General features: G+C 37.1%; 1 protein-coding gene across 11 annotated transcripts in view; it reads right to left on the bottom strand.

Annotated features, from left to right (window-relative positions):
- The window catches only part of AKAP7 (A-kinase anchoring protein 7), an 85,377-nt gene that overhangs the window by 25,644 nt on the left and 36,362 nt on the right, over window positions 1–23,371 (bottom strand). The window contains exon 9 of one of the 11 annotated variants that reach the window (XR_014850907.1): window positions 2,176–2,306. The exons of 9 other annotated variants lie outside the window; for them this stretch is intronic. Coding sequence is in view for 1 of the 2 variants with exons in the window: in XM_085055953.1 (XP_084912079.1) it covers window positions 15,911–16,061 (151 nt within the window). In the remaining variant the exon portion in view is untranslated. Of the gene's footprint in view, window positions 1–2,175; window positions 2,307–15,910; window positions 16,062–23,371 lie in introns of all 11 variants that reach the window. One more of the 11 variants, XM_085055953.1, reaches the window with a different exon arrangement.

Below are 23,371 nucleotides of genomic sequence, written 5' to 3' on the forward strand. Positions count from 1 at the left end.
ATGCCACACCTTTTAGTTGCTACATGCCAAAAGCAGAGATCTTTCAAAAGCCTTTGTGACTTTGCACATACATAATGACATCCTCTGAATGATTTTTTGACTACATGTAGTTTGAGCTCATGCTGTGCTAAATGTTATATTCAGTGTACGTTCCAGTCACTCACAGGAGCACACACAATGAAAGCTGCTGCATGACAGGTGATGGCAGAAGAAAAGTTAAAAAGCAGTGAAGTGAGGGGACTGAGAGAAGCAGGATGCAGAAGAATATAATGTTTTTTTCTTTCTCTTGTTTTCTGTCAACAGAACAACAAAAAAAACTCAATTTGTAATTGTTATCTGTCTTCACCTATTCATATATCAGAAGTGAGATGCACTACCTACTTGCTCTTCACATACAGACATTCTCTACTGGTTAAATGAAAAAATAGTTTTGAAATACAAAATGTTCCTAGTCATTTCCCCAATGCAAAATTTGTAACATTTACCCTCATACCATGACCTAGGAAGGAAAAACATTTCAAAATAACTGCCAATTCATCTTCTTGAGGCTGTCTTCTAGATTTTTTTCACTATTGGTAGAAACATTTGTTGTTTAATTGATGGTATAAACTCTCACTTTATTTATGCCTAGACAGCTTCCTGAGCAACAAGAATGAAATATAAACCAGATTAGAAAACTGGATTTTCTAGCCTACAGCTAACAAATGATGTGAATTTAGTTAAAACTGATTTCAGACACAATGTGACAGAAATTTGGCTGCATCTTCTAGAAGAAAGGTTGAAAATATTTCACTGAGCAAGAAGTCGAGAGTAAATATTTTATTGTGTAACCAAATTTAGGACAAACATCATTTTCAGCACAGAATTTAACAGAAACAACATTCCAGTCAAATTAGCTAGCTTGACTCAGTACACCAAAGGATAAAGAGATCAGAACTGCTCCCTCTGATCCAACTTATATTTACTCAAATGAAAGCAAAACCAGACACTACCAGATCCATACATAAAGTGTGACTGTTCCCTCACTTGGTCACCTTAAAACTACACATCCAACCAACACCCAAATGGAAATCCTTTGTCATCCGTCAACATTGACATCAACAAAATCTCCATTCTTTCTATCTGTTGCTAATGAGCTTTACCATTAACATGCACATGCTTACAACATCAAAACCTTCTCATCTCTCACTCTAAACTGCACTTGCCAAAAAGGAAAACCAAAATACTCACTTTGGCTACAACTGCTTACTGAAATGGACCGATAGACCTAATTACTGATCTCTATCAGAAAGAACTCTTCATCTACTTAGTGGAAATATTGTTTATTTTGTCTCAACCCCTTCTCCAAAAAGCAATCAGTTAATTTTGCAGAAGGCAAAACCCCGCAGGAATGCTCCCGCAGCTCCCTCCCCGCGGCGGCAGCCAGCGCCGCGCACCGCCGAGCACTTACTGATCTTCTCCTCCCCTCTGGAGAAGGGAAAGCAGCAGAGCTGGCCCATGGCACCGGCCGCCTCAGCCTCTCCCTCGTCCTCTCTGCGTGCACCTCAAGCAAAACCTGCAGATCGGGCTGCGGTCCGTGCAAAAACTGCTTATTCCGCCCGGGAAGCGAGCGGGAGACGGGGATTGAGCGGCGGCCCCGCCCCGCCCCGCCCCCGGCACGGCACCGCCAGCCCCCGCCCAGCACCAGCCCCAGCCCAAACCCCAGCCCCAGCCCAAATCGCAGCCCCAGCCCCAAACCCCAGCCCCAGCCCAAGCCCCAGCCCCAAACCCAGTCCAAACCCCAGCCACAGCCCGGGGGGCTGGGGATCACTGGCATCCTGCGCCTACCTCCCTGCCATCCAATTTGCTTAAAGACAGATCTTCCCTTTCCCGTCCTGACGTTACGGGAGGGATGGGCGCTACAAAACACAGGCACCCGTCTGGCCTCCTTAAATACGGCACCGGCCCCTGGCACCACTGCTCCCCTCCGCTCCACAGCGGTGCGCTGAGAAACCGGAGAAAATATAGTTAAGGACATGTTATGTATATATATTACGTATTTATAGTTAATATATGGGCTCTCTTTCTTTTACCCATAAGGAAAAATGAAGTTCTAAGACTAAGGAAGGAAAAAAGCGGCTCAAGCAGCTGGAGGAGCGGCACAGCAGCCCCAGCCTGAGATGCTGAGAAACAAACCGGGATTATCGCTCTGGGTGTGGTGGGGATTTGCCACCGATTTCAGAAGGAATAGAGCCGGTCACCTTGACTTCAGGTTACTAGTCCTTCTCAATACGATGTGTACTACAAGTGTGGGTGATGAAGGTCACCTGGTGGATGTAATAAACGTAGGATTTTCTAAGGTAATAAAATACTAACAATATGCAAGATCAGTTAGCGATTAAAGATGAAAAAGAATCAAAGGCAGTCCTACAAGGATTAGTATTAGTACTAACATTACTCAACACAGTCATTATTTACTTGAAAGTAAATAAATGATAAAACACCTAAGAGTGAAAGTTTGGCATACACAGTGAGAAAGGATAGTGAATGAGCACAGCCTGTATGGCTTTGGCAAATGGAGTCTAGTCCTCCAAAGCAATTTTTTTAAAGCATTCTTCCACTCACTGGAACCAAAATCACCCAGCTTTCTACTTATTTTGTCTCGTGGTTCCTTTAATTTTAAAGGAATCATACAAAGACTTTTGGGGTGCTCACATGCTCTTAGCCATCAAAGCATCTTACAGGGTAAGTCTATGTGAATACCCCAGCTTTTGCTGCATTTAGATGTCAGCACAAGCTGCTCTGTTAGACAGCAAGGAATGTACATGACATGTGGCTGAGAAATAGCTCTCTGGTGTCCAATGAACTCATATTGAAGACTGACCCATGGTAAGCCACTCATAACGACAAGAGTCCCTGATGCCCTGTGGCTCTTAAAACTGAAGCTCACACTGCTATTTTTGCTTCACTGCGGGAATTAATAAAATACCTCTCTCTTCTATCTGGATTTGTATTTCTGCTAATGCATAGATATTTAATATGTCAGGACTTCTGTATCAGTTTAATTTACCAGAAATTTGCCAACAACTTTTAAAGTTAATGTTGTAATGGGCAGATAACACACATACATACACATAAGCAAAACATGATCCCACAGATCTTCTATCATTTGGCTAGTAATAAAGAAATGCAGATGTACATAGAAATTGTGAGATTGCAGACTAGAAAGGCTGCATGCTGTCCTGGAACAGAGTTCAATTTTCTTCTCAGTAGCTGGTCCAGTGCTGTGTTTTGGATTTAGGATGAGAACAATGTTGGCAACACACTGATGTTTTAGCTGTTGCTGAGCTGTGCTCACACTAAGTCAAGGACTTTTCAGTTTCCCATGCTCTGCCAGCGAGCAGGTGCACAAGAAGCTGGGAGGGAGTGCAGCCAGGACAGCTGACCTGAACTGGCCAAAGGGATATTGCAGACTGCAGAGTGTTGTGCCCAGTATATGAAGCGGGGGGGTTGGCTGGGAGACACCAATAGCTGCTTGGGGACAGGCTAACAACCCATTTGTCAGTGGGTTTTATTATTTTCTTTTTGTAGTAGTATTATTAACAACAACAACTTTAATTCCATTATTAGACTGTTCCTATCTCAACCTACAGCTTTTGCTTTTTTTCTGCTTCTCCCCATCCCATCATGGGTGGGGATAGACAGGGAGTGAGTGAGCAGCTGTGTGGTACTTAGTTGCTGGCTGGGGTTGAACCACAACAAAATTTCCTTTCAGGAGATCCAGGAAAACCATAGTGTTTCACTGAGAGATCATCCACGTGCCCTTGAAAACCAGCCTTTCATTACTGCAGTCAATTTGCTTTTGAAAGTAATTTTTTTTACATTCAGAATGTAAAAATAAATCTGAAAAAACCAAATCCACAATTACTTTCCATTAAAAGACCTAATCTTGCACACCTCCTTTGGTGCTACCTGCAGTCACTGACACTTGAGCACCATTAGAGACAGCCCATGACAGCAATGGTTCTCAACATTTGATAATATGAAGGATGATAAAGCATGCACGTTTCTCCTCATCACATTGATGAAATAAACATAAGGCTCAGATGACTTGTTTATATTATAAAGATTAATACATATGAGCAAAGAATTCAGTTACCACACAGATGAAGGTATGAATTCTGCTACTATTAACCTGAACTTTTTAAATGTTCTAGTTTGTATGACATGCTTTCCATAAAGCCATTAATTTAACCAGTGGCAGAAGTTGTCCACAAAATTGTCTACTTTGTATTCAAAGTCAATTTGATTCAAGAAATATATATATGTTTGTTTTCCCAAAAGTAAGAATCTCAGACTGGAAAATCCTATTAATATTTCTTTTTTTTTTTACAGAGATAAGTCAGCTTATCTCAGAAGAACAAGTGTAATATATTTAACATATTTGTAAAGCATGGTTCCTCATAAAATTAGAATTGTCTTTAAGCTATGTAATATTCAAAAACTAAATGCATAAGGTTGGTAGGTGGTAATTTTTATTCTTTTCCATTACTACTCTGTCATTAACAATAATTAGATAATCTACTGTTTAAAGAATTATTATATCTCAGTAGGAGAAAGAAAAAATTAGGACAGTATGCAAGTTTTTAAAATAACTATAACAATTTTAAGTTCTATATTCAATGAAATTTCTTTCAGCTGTGCAGTTGCCTCACGTGAGGAGATGCTGTCAGCCTAACCCAGAGCAAAAAGGAAAGAACATGACCCATATTCTACAACATAAATGAATTAAACATGAATACCACAGGGCATAAGTGAAGACAGTCATCAAAGCACAGAGAAAGTATTTCTAAGAGTGAGCAGTATCTTCCATTCTGTTCAGGATTAAAACAAGAAGACAGGCAACATTTTAGGCAAACCCTCCCAAACAGTCTCAACCAAAAAAACTTGAAAAAGAAAAAAAAGTAACAACCAACCAAAAATGTTTAAGTAATACAACAAACATTAACATATATTTTCCAGTTTTACGTAAGCATAAACACCTCCTATATACACAGATCACATCTATGTAATACCTAAATGAATACAGAACTCCTGGTGCTCTCACCTTTCAACAAGTGTGTTTGACCAAGAAGCATAAGAAGCACAAAGTCCTATCGTCCTTAAACCCAAGAATCGTTCTGTTAAAATATGCAATAACCACAGTTCTTACCAATCAATTTCTAAGCAGCCCTGACAATCCACGGATGTCAGGGTGACAACACTCTATTAAGCATTTCTGGTATAGTCACAACCAGTGATAGACCTCTTTCATCCATCTACAAGCCATCTTTCAGCCAAAACTAACAAAATACATAAGCACAAGGAAGAAACAGAGGATTCAAGGAGGGCCCTGGCCTTTTAACAGTGGCCCCATCATTCTACATGCTCTAACTTCCAAGATTAGGGTAGGGACCATCAAGTCCATTGCAACCTCCAGAGCTGGATAGGATCCATCTTAAATGTTTTAATATGATATTCAGTAACAACTGTGAGTCTGATCACATTTTTCAGTGCTTTGCTAGCTCAAGGCCTGCCAATTGTTCTGTTTGGACATCTCTTGAAATTTTGGTGAGATATACAAAGCACATTTTTTACAGAAGTTAAAGCAGAGCAACAAAGCTTTCAGCTGTTTCAGGCACATGTGACTGGATATAGAATTATAATAACTCCAGTTACATGAGGACTAAATAGCCAAAGCACTATTAAAAATGAATACGATCCAAAAGATACTGGTATGTATTTTGTTGGGAGGCAGAGAAACTGAAGGACACCTTGGGATTGAAACTGAGGGGTAGTATTTTTCCAGGTAAAGAATGGCAAGGTGATGTCCTTTATCAGATAGCTGTTCATATTAGCCAAAACAAGGTTGTACAAAACCAGCAAACAGAACTATTGGCCTCCACTGAGTAGAAATTACAGTTTTGAATCTTGGAAAGTCTCTCTCCTCACAGCAGATAAAGACTAAGAGAAACTGAAATGTATTCATTCTAAGCAGAGGCAATTTCAGCCTTCTTAATGCTCTTGAATACTGTTCAGCTGATCAGAAGAAACCTAGCTTTTTTTAGATGATGCTTGTGGTGCAAATTATGTAAAAAGTGGGTGAGGAGGAAAAGCTGATCTGCATTTCAATTTAAAAGTATTTCTGCACTCAGAACCTAAGCTGTTCCCAAGCCTATGTATAAAAACACTCATACACACACACAGAGTGCAGAAAACAGTATACCATTGTAAGTTTTGTTTTGAGAGCACCTACCAAATCAGAATTACCGTTCCCATTTGGAAGATAAAACAGGGATAAACAAATGATCTGTTGGACTTGCCAATATGCAAACATTTTCCTACTGTGTTTGACAGCCCAGACTATGCTCCTACTTCTTTCTCATACTTGGTTTGTAATGCATTGTATAATTCTAGGTTTTCAATTGTATCTTACTGAACACACTTCCAATTCAATTTTTCTGGAGAAAAAGCTTAAATGACGAGCCTAAATTAATCTTAAAGTATTTTATTTTCTTTCAATAGTTTAAGAATGTTCCTAGAAACATGCATTACACACAAAAAAAAAGAAAAAAGATAATGAGTTGGCATTTGTATTATAAAACAGTAGTGCATATTTTAGCTATGCTTTTTAAAACTACATTAAAATCCTCCAGGGAACTCTCACCATTAATATGTGTTTTACAACACTGCCTTCTAGAGAGAGAATCTTGCTCCTATTCATTGGAAATCACTATCCCTGTGAGTTTCATTTCCTGAACACACTGCACCTTCCAGCAAAGGCTGGGATGCCAGCCTACAATGAGCCTGCCTTCTATTTTAAGTGCAACCTGAGGGCAAGGCTCAGGACCAAATCTGCCAACTGTACAAGTTGTTACCCTCAGGAATGCATTCAGAGCCATGTTTAGAATAAGCCATACAGCACTTCTGGGTAAAAACCACAAACATATCACGGCACCCTTCTTTGCAGAGTGGATGTGACCATCTATGGTGTGCATGTCCCTAGGTATCCCATCTATTCCTGAAGTGATTTTGCCTCACTGAGGGGATGTGTGTGAGATGGACTTCACACTGGCTGCCAGTACAAGAATGTGTCCCCTTTGACATATGAGACTTGTAGATGAGTCCCATGACAATGACAATGCAAAAAACTGGAGCAAGGTACACCTCACACTTCAGGGTCTCCCCAAGGCTCACTTTACAAGCCTAAGCCTCTGAGACCTCCTAAGCATTCATTTCATTCAATATTCAGGTAGTTCCTGCTGTTTCTGTGGAAAAGAAAGATTAAAGAATACATAAAAACATGAAGACCAGAAACTGAAGGATATGTTAGTTACTGTGAGGGAAACGCCCTTTAAAATCCTGAGTCTCTTAATACAAATTATTAAATGCCATATGTGAAAAAAACTGTAATATAAGTCAAGGGAAAATGTTTGGTATTTACATACTGTTTTCTTCTGAAATAAGGCCAACTGAAGAGCTGAGATAATAAGCTTGAAAAGAGTTCTGTTCCTAGCATGCAGTCTCTCAATTCCACAAAGTAGGCAGTAGCTAAAGACAGCTATCATTGTTCAGTGATGGTTTACTGAGAGTTAACCTGACTGTGATGGCACCAAAGAAGTTTTAAGGAGAATATAAAAGATTTCTGTCACTTCCAAATTATTTACTATAGCAAAATAATGATGGGGACTTTTCCTATGTGTATAAAAATTAAACAGTAGTTAGATGTGGCTGTGGCAAGGGTCTAATGACCACGTTCTGATATCTACATTGCTAAACCTCAATTTCCAACAATTATCACTATGCTGTTTGCCTTTTTTTAAGATGACTTTAATTTTTTTTTCAAATGTTGTTTTGAATATTTTGTTTTCCTGATTACATGTAGTGTTTGTTTCTAAATTATCATTTTGAAGAACTGCTACCAAGAAAAAGAAGTTAGAGATCTGTTCTTGTATGTCCTTCCTTTGCTCTCCATTCAAACATGACCAATTTTTTCATTTAAAATAAAATGTATTATGTGCTCAGCACAGTGAGATATTTTTTGCAATGAGCATGTATTTTTGATCACATTATGTTAAAATTTTCTTTATGGGACACTGAGTGTTGTGCATAGACTAGAAGAACAATTCTTGTTGAAAAGAAAACAAAGTTAGTTTTCCACTAGAACAAGCAAATTGAATGCAATTTAAAGGAAAAAAAAAAAAGAAAAAAAAGAAATTACAATTAACTGTGACTACTAATATTCTTTCCTGTCAAAGACTGTCAAAAGTCACTGAAATGCACTGCCACTGTACCACAGTTTTGTGTATCTGATCTGCTACTGCCACTGACCCCAGTCAGTATTTTACTGTTGATGTATTGCCCTTCATTACCATTCTTTACTAAAATTATTATCGGGTTTGGAATACTTAAATACATAAATAACTCACTGAATGTGCCCAAAATTTAGCTGGTATAAGGTTTCACAGGGAGGTCCTGATTGCAATCCCCTTTTCATTCCTGTTGCAACACTCCTCAGTATTGCAACTTTTCCCCGATCTCTTACATTTGGCACTCCAGAGTCCATTTGTTAATTTTCTGAGAAATTACAAAGTTCTTTTTCTCCTGCTTGTTAAAAATGCTGGTAAGAATGCAAGTCAAGACAGAGTTTGTATTTAAGGTGGTCCTTCCTCTAAAAATTTTCATTTATTTTAGAAGTACTTGATGGTACAATGACCAATGACAGAAGGTTCCTTAAATACATATTTCTACAGTCTGAAGAAAAATTAAATGTTGAATAGACAGGTGTCCTATGCTCTTTGAAGTTCTCCAAATCCATAGTAACTGTTTATTTTTTCTGACTTTCTAGTGAGAACAAACACCCTGCATTTTACATCATTGTTCAACCTTTTGCTATATTATTTCTGAATGCCACTGAAAATGAGGTTATTTGATACTGTGTAAATAAATACTTAGCACTAAAGAACAGAAATGCAGGAACCAATGCTGGTTACTGTGCATTATAGTTATGTTTTTAAGGCTGTATCAAAGACTTTTTATGATTGATGGGGGGGGGGAAGGAAAGTAGCATAAAGTCACTAAAGGAATCCATGTACAACTTGCATTTAAAAACCATAATTAATAAGGTTTTGATGATCATCAGCTAGATTGCATCTTAATATGCTTCACTGAAATCTGTTTGTGTGCTACCATTTGCTTTAGTAAACTGTACATGGAACACAATCAATCTCTTTGGTCAGATCATAAAGAAAATAAATATTCTGGAAAAAACAGGATTAATAATTTCCTTTGGACTCATTTCACCTCAAAACCTTCCAGAAAATGAATCTCTAGATTTGAATATATACTTAAATACACCCTTTCTTCCACAGCCAACAGTCCTTCAAAAAGAACAGCCACAGTGGAAAGAAGGTCTGTGAATGGAGCAGGGAGGAAGAAGGATGCTCTGACCAGTGACCAGGTTCAGTGCAGAAAATCCTCAGTTTTAAGTGCTTGACTGGCTCATACACACAAAACTGGCAGGAAGTCAGACCAAAGTCAATGCGCAGAGGAATTCTAGTTTCCTCCGTGCCAATGAGATGAGAAAGCAGCTTAATCTGCCAAGCAGTTAATTCTCCCCCAGTGCCCCAGTTTTGGCCACTGGCAGCAGGCAACACATTCCTGTCCCACACTTGCACCACTCATCTGCGAGATTTTGGGCGACCTAAACCCATTCAGCTTAGCAAATGGATCTCCACCTTGAGTTTCACACAGAAACCAACTATGGCTCTTTATGGCCACCCTCTTGCTTGAATTGTTTTATCTGATTAATGTGCAGCACCACGGCTTTTATCTGACATGCACAATGTCACTTGAAGCAGTAAGTACCTGGTGAAGTCCAAATATATGTTCAGCTAAAACTGACAAACAAAGAACAATCTTTTTCAGACAGCAAATGCACCTAGTTGTTATGCACTCTTCTGAGTATACCAGTTAAAATAAATTTATTTCAGGAAAATTTTGCTGTCACACCTTCCTAAAAAGACAGAAATTGGACAATGCAAAACATTTCGGGACCTAGTTCTCATATTCTTGAATACTGTAAACATTTAGTCCAGCAATCATTTACTGACTGTAATTTTAAAAAGCTGTTTCCTTCCTTTTGCATTTTTTTTATCACTGTTTTAATTTACACTATGAAAAGGAAGGGGAAAAGAGCATGGAATTTGAAATGTTCATCTCACAAACAGGCACAAAAATATGACTTCATTATTAATGTATCTTTGCAGTAAGTGTAGTGAATAGTCTGCATTTATCACTTCCAGTTGACCCCTTAGCATATGGTCTACCAACACATCACAAACACACCAACGGACTGAAAGCTGGATAACCACTGGTGTAATTTTAACTAATAAGCATTACACTGCCACAACTGCCTGTATGTGAATCTACCAGATGCATCATCACAAAAGAGAAGTGCCAAATAGTCTTTGCTGAAGGATCAGGACAGGCAGTAACACTGACTCATTTCTTATGCTATTCTGCTCCAAGATTTTCTTGAGACCAAAGCAGAAAACTCATTCTAAATGGAAAGAAAAGGAGAACTGGGAATGCCAGCCAGCTTTTGCTTTCTCAGATGACTGTGAACTAAACTCATTTTGGTTACTCATACAGATTCTTGTTATTTCTTTCATACATTCTTCTCAAAACCCTCTAAGTATCACAAAAATCAAGTCCTGCCCCAAAGTTAACAGACACTTCACCTAGATCCCAGCCATTCTTTTGGTACAGATCAACAGTCTCCTGATTTTGATTTAAACAAATAATTCTGCCAGTTTTTCACTGACCTCCAATTACAGATGAGATAAAATATTGGAGTTCATTAAAATAATGTAGACTTAATTACAGGACTTACCCAAGAACTCAAACATTAACAGAATATGCTTACAGATTTCTGTTTAAAATATATGCATTTTAAAATAAATTGATAAATTACTTTGTAGGTCACATAATACTTTTGACAACAATTAATCTGAATGTTGTGTATACTTGGAAGAAGTAAAAAGTAAAGTAAGAAAAAGTGAAGCAAAGATTATGCATTGTGATTTTCTATCACATCTCTATAAAAAGATATAGGAGTGATATCTACGTAATATAAAATTTGGAACACTGAAAGTGCATAATCTGAAAGTCCTAGAAAACTGTGGAGTCAGAAGTGATCTATCAGCTAGGAGCAATTTACTGAAAGGTTCCCAAAAAGAAAAGCCTGCTAGGACTACATCTTGAAGACTTTCTCGTATCTTCACCCAGGAATATGCTTATTGCCTTTCAATCTCAGTTTTTAAGATTTATAAATACAAGGTGTGTTCCAGAATTTTAATTTCATATATGAACACCTATTACCTATTTGTACAAAAACTACCATTTTGAGAAAATTATTTTAATTCTTAAAAGGAATTCAAGAACTGGGAGACTGAGATGCTTATATTAACTGAGTAAAATATAAGTAACTGAGTGGGCACTCCTGCATATTTCTATACTCCAAGGACACAGTGGTATTTATAAAGGTCATAAAAAAAATGAATGTGATTCTGCATTTGCTGTGTGAACAAGAGAACACAATATCAACTAAGTGAAATAACAAATTCTTTCTCTCTACCTCAATGTATTGAAAATTATTTCTTTACAAAATGTACTCATGTGTAAGCTGGCTTTACATGAAGTAAAACAGTTTCTTTTGTTTATTCTTATTTTGTTTATTTCCATAAAATTACAGTGTGCTGTACAACATACAACTCATTGAGAAGGGAAAGAGACATTTGTTTTCATCCTCAGCAATGATAAATATGTTTGGAAAGAGGAGAAATCACTGGTAACATCTCCAGTATCTGTTCTGATTTTTAAATTGCTATTTTACACTAATTGATAAAATAGGATTTATCTATGTTTTTTAATTATGATGTTAAACATGAATTTTTTATTTAAGTGCTAATGAACCTTTTATGTAACAATGCAAAATCTATCATAGCTTGAAAAACAAGCTCACATAGAAAAGATAACAACACGCAGCAGTCAAAAAGGATGCTCCCTTCAATGGATGTTCATGTATGAGATTCTCTGAACTCTTCCCAAAGAAAATGAACATTTCAATGAATCACGTACTAACAATATATGAAAAAAAATGAACATCTGAGCTGTAGTCAATCCAAAGCCTATCACAGGGGAATCTACTGTGCAACTGGTAGGAATCAGCCTGGATATATGTCAAGGCACCATACAAGTCCCATAGACAAAGGCTGTCCAAGCCCACATGTATTCAATGCTTTGCTGTGCTTTTTTAAACCTCCTCCATGTGAATGAACATCATCTACTGCTGTGGCTGAATTGATTACAAGGATTTCAGCAAGAAAAGAGCTGCTTAAAAGGAGTGTTTTGCATCACCTTACAGTAAACGTGCATGCATGTCCATTATACACAAACATGCAAACACACACACACAGACACATATCTAATATGTATGTATGTATGTATGTATGAATCCTATATATTGATAATTTGTTTCTAATGAATACTCAAAAAAGGCAAGCACCAAACAGAGCATTTAGCCAGGAGTGATGCATCTGCATCCAGAAACTGAATAAACCCCACATGTTCTCCTATTGCCCAGTAGCAGAAATAGTCGTGTTCAGAACTGGTTCAGTTTGAACAGCCTGGGCTTAGGATCCAGAAACTGGACACTCCCTTTTCTAAATCAGCCACAAGATTAAGAGTTCAGTGGACATTTTAGCATTGTGCCTGTGACCTCCATAAGACTACACACTCCAGGAAATAATCACAGGATTACAAAGTCTCATTTGGGGCAGGGCTGGGGCTCATTCTTTAGCTCTATGATATCTGAATTCTCTGCTGCTCTGGTTAAGCTCCTTGAAGAACACTGTTGCATCACTCAGTTTCCATGCTAAGCTGCCATTTGTGGCTTTTCTAGCCTTTGGGGGCTTGAATTTCCCCAAGCTGGGAGATGAAAAAGTCCCAATGTCCAATTTCATCTGCAATCAAACTATACACGTAATAAGTATTTCCTCTCTAAAATAAAATGTGAAACCTGATTTAAGTATCCATGTATCATAAGCTGAGGATACTGGGCTTTGGATCACAGTCGGGTGAGATGCCTAACTAAAAAAATCAAAGACAGAGACGTGTTGATGCCTGGCTTCTTCGATGCAGCATTCAGTTCAGCCTGCACTTTCTTGACTCTGCTTTGAAGTACTGGACTCCATATAAATGGAAATGGAGGCATCTCATTCTGGGGCCAAACTCCTACAAAAGATATTCACCTGAAACCTTTTTCTTTGACTTGTAAATTTTATATATACATAAGATATAAAACAACCTGCTCCTTTAATACAAAACAGAAGAACTTGTCAACATAATACATCTACAAAATGCACCTTTTAGTCGGGTCGATAACATACATTCAGTATACATGTTATATTTCACAGTGCAAAAGACTGTGGACCAGCACTGCTGACCAAAATTTGATTGGAAAAACAGCCCTTAAAAGAGAATCTGAAAATTGTAGATCTGTGTATTTCTTATTGTAATTGCCCTACTAGTAAAAAGTTATTAATATAACTGCACTGATAGATCATTGCATTTGAATTCAGACAAAATGTATGTATGTGACAAAACACAACCCCTTACAGATTCTTCCATTATATTAAATAAACCATAAAGACAAAAGTGTTCAAATGAAAATGCAATAGTCAGAATAGCTACTGCTACAGAAGATAAACTTACTAGGTACATGAAGCTGACTAATTCCATGTGTTTGAGCAGTACAACTCATTTAGACAAGATCCCTCCTCTAAACAAGAGGGCTGCTAAATAGAAGTTTAATTACATTCAAAAAACCAAAAATATTTTGTACCCAGCTATTGCACTCTCCTTTATAATTCTTACCTTAAAATCTACTAGCACAGACCAATATTCTCCCAAAATAATTTCTTTTCCTTAGAATCTCATTAGGTGAGCCTCATCACCACTGGCCCTTTACTATTTAAGTCCCAAAAAGAGAAAGAAGTGAAGAAAAAGACTGAAAGTGAGTGGAGCATTTAAAACTGAAAGTGCAGATAAACAGTAACAAAGAATTAAATCTTTAAAACTTCTTAGTCCTTGTTCCTCATAAGAACCTGAATAAATACAACATTATAGTGAAAACTGGTCATATAAGCCAATAAAAGGCACCATGATATAGAGAAGTACTAAAAATACAGATGACTCTTTATCAGTGAAATATTTGCAACAGTTCTCAAATAAGTAGGACATTAGAGTTTACACATCTATATTTCAAATTATAGATTTTTGTTTGCTTTGAAATACATAGAGTTTTATGCCTATATAGAAAGTGCTGTAATATTTTAAACTCCATTTCGAGACACAGCATACCTTCATGTGTTTTGTGTTCTTAGAAATTAAGAAAAGCTATCCCAAGGATAGAGATAGCCACTAAGTACATTTAAATCAAGCCAGGTAATGAACTATGAAGAAAGTTAAACCAGATATTCTGCATATTTATGGGAAAAAATTTAAAAATGAGAAGCTCTGACTAGTTAACTGCATATAGTGTAACCACAATCTGGATCGTGGATGATATGTTATTTGAGATATTATATACATCAGGGAAGGATATTACAATGTATATAAAGCTGAATTTACCAATAATAAAAATCATAAACAATTCAACATAATCTTCTAAAAGAGTACATCCATAAGTAGGTATATTTCCCATGCAAAATAATGATTGCATTTACTCGCTTTCATGTGAAAATAACATTTCTAATATTAAAGATACACTAACAAGTCTCCTCTTCTTCCAAAGGTGGTATAACAACCTAATCAAGTAATAAAAAATTTTAACATCTGGTGTGTTTTGTGTTTGCAATACGATAGGAATGGGGAAGGAACTCTATAGAGCTTGCCTGCATTTGAAAGATAAGACAGATTAACACTGCCTGGGAATTTTAAAGTACTGTGAGCTGTTTCTGAATAATTCCATATGTGAACACTCTTATTTTGGAATAAGAGAGTGCTTTGTTCCTGTTCAGCTTGACCCACTTTCCAAAAGCATTTAATTAGAAGCATTTTTATGTGTAAAAAAGGCTTTTGTTTGTTCTCCTGATTAAAACAATGAAGTTCAGTATCTAAGGTTTCTGATTCAAAACATCTTAAACATTAAAAAAAAAAAAAAGCTGTGGTAGCCTAGGCATTAGAATTCAACTGTGGCATTTTCACTGCTTCTCTAAATAAATGATTTAAAAGGTAAAAGGTTTTTTAAACAGTCTTCAGTCAGCAATTACTTTCTGGTGTAATCCCTAGGCTGTGGATGGCTACTCAGAATTCTCTAAGACAAACCTGCTCTTTGCAAAACACAAAGTAATAGCAGAGGTTTTTAAAAGTATGTGACAAAGGGTCAACTGTAATGCCTTGGGACTTCAGAAATCAAACTATTTACGTAAAGTAAAACCATGCAGTCTAGAGAGAACAAGAGGAGCTCACTCTTCCTGTACTCACAGCTGATCAGAATCCAGGTAAATAGAAATCTGTGCTGCCAACTCCAACTGTCAAGCTCAGCACTTTGGCAACCACGTATGCCCAGATATCTGCTCAGAATGCAAGCAGTGTGAATCCACACTGTCTTGGAAAATACAGGGTAGGCATGTTCAGAAAGTTAAAATATTGGAAGTCTACCTTCAGATGTCTGTAAGTATGTCTAGTAAGTATGAGTATGTTTGCATGTTCAACCTACGCCTGGGTACCGCAACTTTGGCCATGTAAACCTCCTGAGCTGCTGATGCTGGTACAGAAATTAGTACATGGCTAAACACTATAGCATCAGCCTAGGGGTGGCACCCACGTTTGAGAAGCAGGAAGAACAGCAGCATGTAGCATTGCCATCTCCACGTGATCCCAAGTGCTCCCTGTCAGCTCCACAGCATGAGTGAGATACATTAAACACTGGAGTAGTATTACATAGCTTATGCCATGGGTGGCTAGCACATTTAATCCTGAAATGGAACAGATAAGGAATTGTCACTAGCTTGAAAGGCAGTGTAAAAACCCCACATCCTCTGGTATGTGTGGGGCAGGGGGATTAAGTGCAATCCTGGACTGTCCCCATCTGGATGGCAGCCAAATAAAGGCCCACATGCAGATTCAGACATACTTCAGTAAGAAAAAATGAAAATTCTAAACACATGTAATATAGCAACAAGCTCGTGAATTGCATGTCGCACTCTTCCAGAAAGGTCTTTATACTGCTTCAGTGACATCTCCAACCTTTATACCCAACATACCTGCCTAACTGTCCTATAAACAGAGAGGAGGTTTGGGTCTCTTTGCTGTCATTAAATATTAATTGAGATCTTAAATATTTGATCTTAATTTGAAAAATAGAAGAGCACATACGGTGTATTCAGCAGGTACTTTGACAACCCTTTCTGTTGTGTTTAAGAACAGATTAAAGCCAATTAACTTGGCAGGCTGCTGTTAAAACAATGATGTCATGTTTTAGCTTGTGGTTGATGTAATCTTGTTCTTACATTCTACTGCTTCCATAAGAAACAGTGCATTGCGGCTTTCTTGGAAACAAGAAATGACACTATAAGCCACAGTAACAACACATCTTTAAAATTAGTTACATTTTATCTTGAAATTATTTTCACTGAAAGAACCTACTTTTACAAATACTAGGGGCTTCAAAAATATCTTTTGCACAGTCTAGAGTAAGAAAACTACTGTTTCTATCCTAGAAACACCTGTTTCAATTAATTGCTGAGTACTGTTGTGAAAGAGAAATGCAAGTTGTGGTATTACTCAAAACACACTGTTTTGCTCAACAACTACATTTTAATGTCAGCATTTGCATAATTCCTGAGGTACAGACCTCTATCTGCAACCATGTCTCATTTTAGAACACCTCATACGGATTAGGTAGGAAGCCTACAGACTCTCCATAGAACCATGCAGCACACTGGGTTAGAGTTCTACACTAACCAGCAAAAACTGAAAAACAATGACATTTGAGCAATGGAAAACTGGTTTTCCTTTCATTCCAGGTCCTTCAAACTACTGAAAAACACCCCGCAGAAACTGCGGAAAGAGCTTAATTTGATTATGGTAAATCAAACATACCTCCCATTTGATGTCAACACCATACAAAAAATACATATGAGCAAAGGAACTCCCTAGCTAGGTAAACTTTAAGAATATAAATTAATTATCTTTTACTGATCTATTCAATGAAAGAACATTACATATTCAGCTTACTCCTCACCACCTAAGTGGTCTGTTTACTTTTTTGCAATTAAGGTATACTGAAATTAATGCCTGATGCATTTTCAATGTATTCTTAATATATTAAATTAAGAAATAAATTAGTTGTTTAAACACCAAAGTCTGCTGACGAAAATATCTTTAAAGCATAAATGCTTAAGACATTAAATGTGGCTAGCACAGGTCTTTCCCATGAGAATTCCTTTTGTGTTTTATAAATAAAGATAAAGTTTGGATGTTACTGAAAACAGTGTCCCAGGATTTGGACGGTGCAGGCCTGGCCAATCAGGCCTAGGGGGAGGTTTCTGACTGACCAATCTGGGTGACCTTTGAAAACTCTATATATATGATGAAATCAAAACAATAAAGGTCTTTTCCTTCTTGCCACTGAGAACTGGGTCTTTTCTCTCCTAGCGGCTCAACAGCGACAATTAAAAACCTGCTGGATGTATTTAAACTGTATTTTATAGCATACTATGTTATGTTGTGAAAAATCAATTCTGCCTTTTTCATATACTCAACTAAATTTTCAGTAATGAATCACAATCTTACTGACGTCAAATAGTCTTTTGTGTTTTCCTCTTAGATTTACTTCATCAGTTCTATCCCATTGTTTGCACATATTTTTGAAAACCATTTTGGAAAATCTTATTGTCACTTATTTTCAACCACTGATAACATCTCTGGCACAAAAACACATCACAACTTCAAACACTTTTTTGTTGAAAACAAAAGAAAAGTAGTATTTTGAACAGAATTACAGTATGGTATTTTAGACAGGGAGTAGCAAAATTACCCTGAACAATAAAGCAAATCCCATAATCAAATACAGTAAGTAAATCTCATTATCACAGAAAGTGATGAGAAGGCTTTTTGCTTGCTTTCAGGACTAGGAGATAAATTATTGAATTCTAAACATTGTGTTCCTGTCTTTGAAGTTCCCTGTCAGTGTCTCAAGAAGAGTTTGTCACATATTTGCCAACATTAAAACTCAAACATTAGAATTTGAATTACTATTCTGAAATTAAAACTTCCATTCTCAAACCATTTTGGTTACTTCTCTTTTAATTAGCCTGTTCTCCTTATCCAGATGCAGTATGTATCCATACAGCTTTTAGGTTGTAAACTGATATTACAAAACTAATATAAAAATGCTATCTCATTATAAGAAATGCAATACTAATAATCAATGCTTCAATAGCAGAAAATTACCAAGTACAGAAGCAACTGCCTAGCGTAGCAATACAAGATGAGATCTGTTGCTAGAGCCCATCCATGAAGTTCTAACGCTAGAGTAGTGAAAAGGAATCAATAGGGGACCACTCCGTTCTCATTCGGAAATCGAAAAATATTTGATGTGTCTAAGAAACCACTGGATTGCTACTTTCTAGTCAGTGTCCATAAAGAGCCCGGCTTCTAGGTTGATAAACAAAATGTGAGCTTTTCTCTGCCATATTTAAAAGAACCATTTTTATAAGTCAATATTCTACCACATGACTCAGCTGGGAAACAGTACTTTAGGGAAAGACTTAACTGATTAGCACATAATACCTGTTGCTTTTTATTTAGGCAAAGACTTATTCAGCACGCTGCATGCACAAGACTGCAGCAGTTCTGGATAAACTCAACACAAACAGTGATTTAATTAGTAATTTCAAATGTTAAGAAACAGCCCCTGGGAAACCACCCAAGACATTTTTATCTAGAAGCAGTATGACTACCATATAATTAATTAAAATTTGGGAGAAGTGCCACAGATAGGCAAGAAACTCAAAAACAGTTACTCACAACCTAATAGGGTGGAGAAAGTAGAAGCTAGGCTACAAAGAGACTATAAAGGAAAGAATATTAAGAAGTGAAAGAAACAAACCTAGGGGTATTTTGAAATTACAGAAGAAGAAGAAAGAAGGGCATGTAACAGATAAAACTAAAGAATGCATCATTATTTTACAAAAAGCGATTCACTGCCATGCACTTAAGAAGGAAGGTGAAAAGCAACCAACATATGATATGTGTAATTCTGCAGGGTGTAGAATATGGACAATTAGAGCAGCATTTACTAGGTTGCCATTGCTGTTTCCAGTGTGAGAAAATGCTCTATTGCTGTACAAATAAAATCAACCACATTTAGGTCAAACCACCTGATAACAGAGAAGCAGGAGAGCATCTACAGGAGACATATGGCAGTCTTTATTTCATTTTGGATAGGGCCACCATAAAAAGCTTTCAGACAAACTGGGAAAACTTCATATTGCGTACTGTATTTGAAATGTCTTCTTCCTTAATGATGAAGGCGAAATGCTACCTCTATTTTTCGCTTGACACTGTAAGTGCATTTTTATCAAAAGCTTACTGAGGAATGTTGAAAATTTATTCAACTATCAACTTGTTTCCAATTTTTTTTATTTTCAGTCTTCTGTTTCTTCTCAGTATTATTCAGAGTTCATAGAGTGACATTATCATATCTATTTTCTGTGGCAGGTACAGATGAGTCTTTCTCCTGTTCTTTCTTCTGTAATTCTTTCTTCCCTGTGGGTATTCCCAAAACTATTGTTGACAAACTTATATTCAGTATGGAGGGCTCATACACAATGTACCATCAGAAGCATCTTATTCCTTGAGACATGGGTGTTGAGCAGCTGCCTGGCTAGCATTGTAAAATGTAATGTGAAAGCATAAACTGCACCCCTAAATCCTAATCAAGTTTGTTCAAGTAACTAATTTTTTTGTAACATGTTCTATGCACAGTGTTATTGATCTCCCTCATAAACATAAAGATTGCAAACAAAATGGCATCTTTTTGCCATTTAGTTGAAAACTTCTATCTTTATATACACATATATATAGAATTAGCAAGCAAGCTAATTAATAAAATTAACTGCTCAAGCAGTATATCTTAGACTCACAGCTTGCCTATCATAGATGCTTTTTAGATCCTGCTTGTCTTAGACACCCATGGGAAGAATGACTTTCTGCATGTCTCCCATGTTAGAGAGACTGCAGAATGACCTTGGTGACACAGCCAGACTGGACACTAAACTTGTACAAAGTTTCACCAAAAAGCAAATTGATTCACTAATGTTCTGCTACTTATAAAGGCATCTGTTTGAGGTATTAAGCAGAAAGAAGCATTACCTTTTACAATATTATTATGCTTTTATGCAGATAAAATAGACATTTGTAGTATGATATTTCATTTTGCATATTGCTACTGCTAGATTGCAAGGATTAAGGGGGACCATTAGAGTACTTTCGCCTCCAGCTTGGCCCACATCCCAGAAATATGAATTTTGGCTCTGCAGAAAGTAACAGTAACCTGCTGGGTGGTTTCCACCAAGCAATGGACTTCTTGAAGTTCTTCTACCTCCGAAATAGCACAGGATGATGTATAAACTTCTTACAAGGCACTCAGAAGAAACACCACAGAAAACAGCTTGGCATGTGATAACTTTCTTTAATGTGTATATAATCTCATTTTACATTACATACTATAAACAAATTTTCTTTGAAACAAGTCTACAAAAATCTTCATTAATGGATCCCAAAAATATTTAAGTGAGATACTTAATGCTAAAGGTGTATTTGACATAAGGCTTACATAATGCTCCCTCTGACAGTCAGAGGGTCTATTGAACATCTTTACCATGATATCAAAAACTGACCAACCATTCAGGTGAAGGAGTATATATTGAAAAGCTCAACTCATTCCAGCATTCACTCATATTTGGGATTTGAGGTAACATACAACATGAGGTGGGTGGTCCAAAGAAAGACACTTTGTTGGCTTGCTGCTTTGTTTGCTTTGAACAGAAAACAGAACTCTACTTTGAAGATGAAGCTTCAACATTACCTTCACTGTCACATCAATTTTTAACTCCTGAATACATACCCTGTGGGGCTGGCACACAAATGCAGAGAAAACTTCGGGTACAGATGTAGGCTCTGCTAAAGTTAGTGGATGCTGCTCTGTAACATCCTGTCAAAGCCTGATTATCTGCTCTGCATATTGATGCAGTTCAGGAGGTGTTTTACTTCTGCCTTTTATTCATATCAATCTTCTTTGGTTCCCATATTTTTAAACATATTTTTAAATAAATTTGCAGCTGATATGTGTTGTGGCACTTATTAAACACAGAATCATAGAATATGCTCAGTTGCAAGGGACCCATCAGGATCATTGAGTCCAACTCCTGGCCCAGCACAGGACAGCCAAGAGCCACACCATGGGCCTGAGAGCATTGTCCAAATGTTTCTTGAACTCTGTCAGGCTTGGTGCTGTGACCACTTCCCTGAGGAGCCTGTTCCAGTGCCCAACCACTAAAGGGTGAAGAACCTTTTCCTTGATATCCAACCTAAACCTCCCCTGACTCAACTTCATGCCATTTTCTCGGGTCTTGTCACTGGACATGAGAGTGAAGAGATTGGTATCTGTTCCTCTGCTTCCCCTGACCAGGAAGTTGTAGACTGCAATGAGGTCTCCCCTCAGCCTCCCCTGGGCTGAACAGACCAAGTGACTTCAGCCACTCCTCATAGGGCTTCCGCTCCAGGCCCTTCACCACCTTTGTGGCCCTCCTCTAGACACACTGTAATAGCTCAATGTCTTACATTGTGGCACCCAAACTGCCCCCAGTGCTCGAGGTGAGGCTGCCCTAGAGCAGAGCAGAGCAGGACAATCCCCTCCCTTGCCCGGCTGACAATGCTGTGCCTGATGCACCCCACGACGCAGTTGACTCTCCTGGCTGCCAGGACATGGTAGTAAGCAATTGTTTGTTGTGTATGGATTTATAACATTAATTCTGATCCTTTTTGTATCTTTTCATCTCTTTAAATGCAAAACACGCAAGTCTGACCAAACTCTAGGTAGCAAGTAAATTCTCTTTCTGTATTTTCTGTGCACTTCAAGGAAAGAAGATAACTGCTTGTGTACATGTACATGTAGGAAGAACGAGACCTGGATACAGTGTTTTGTCTGTATTAATTATTTTCAAATTTCACTGGTTTTGATGTATTAATAGAACTACTAAGTCCCTTATTTTAATGTCCTGGCTACCTGTAGTTACTAAAACCCCTATTCAAATCACATTTTAAAATATTTTAAAATTAATTTTTTGAAATTCACTAAAATACAATTTCTTCTTCTCTGAAATTAAAAAATAAGTCATTTGAACTCTATTCCAATATAATTGTTTTCCTTCACCTGTTTGCTTTAAATAAATATATATTAATGTATATAAAACCAAGAAATTAAATACATGTATTTCACCAAGATGCATCTACATCCATATAGAACTGAGAAAAATGGGGATAATAACAGTGCACTTTCTTAATCTAATATCAGTGAAGAACATCTATTCAAGCACTGTGGCTAGAGAAAGTCAGATGTAGTGCTCATGTAAAAATAATTCAAAGCAGAGTTCTGTTTGGACTGTGAAAATGACACATAAATTCTTTATGCATTGTCATACTGGGATTGAGTTAAAGCCAAACAAGCATCCAATTCTTGCTTCGAATACTGGTTGATTGACTGCTGTTGTAAACCATTTAATGGGACTCACATTCAAAAGAATGCTGAAAGACTGTCTCATTTTAGCAATCACGTCAGTAACACGACAAGTTCAAGAAGAGAGATTTAAACAAATGTTTGGAAAAAACATTGTCCAAATCTACCAGTCATACTACTAAATATACTACTTTTTTTATAATGAGTTATATACCAAATTCCTTAATCAGATACATGTTCCAAAATATTCTGAAGAACATTTGTGAGTAGTGGAACCTCAATTTCACCCAAAGTAAAAACTTTATGCCATGTTAAATGATCGTGTAATTTCTCTTTCTCTTAAGCATTTGTATGCATATAAATAATATTTAAAAGTACAATTATGTACAGAAAATATTATATATATAGTTACATGCACAAAGATAAACATAACTATGAGATGCATAACACAAGGTAAATATGATAAGACAGATATATAGATAAATAAATATGTATGAATACATCTCTTTTTGATTTTGAGTGATCTGGATTTTGCAATAGTTT

This window comes from Lichenostomus cassidix, chromosome 3 (genome assembly GCF_008360975.1).
Source record: "Lichenostomus cassidix isolate B80296 chromosome 3, HeHo_3.0, whole genome shotgun sequence".
Taxonomy (NCBI): Eukaryota; Metazoa; Chordata; class Aves; order Passeriformes; family Meliphagidae; genus Lichenostomus; species Lichenostomus cassidix.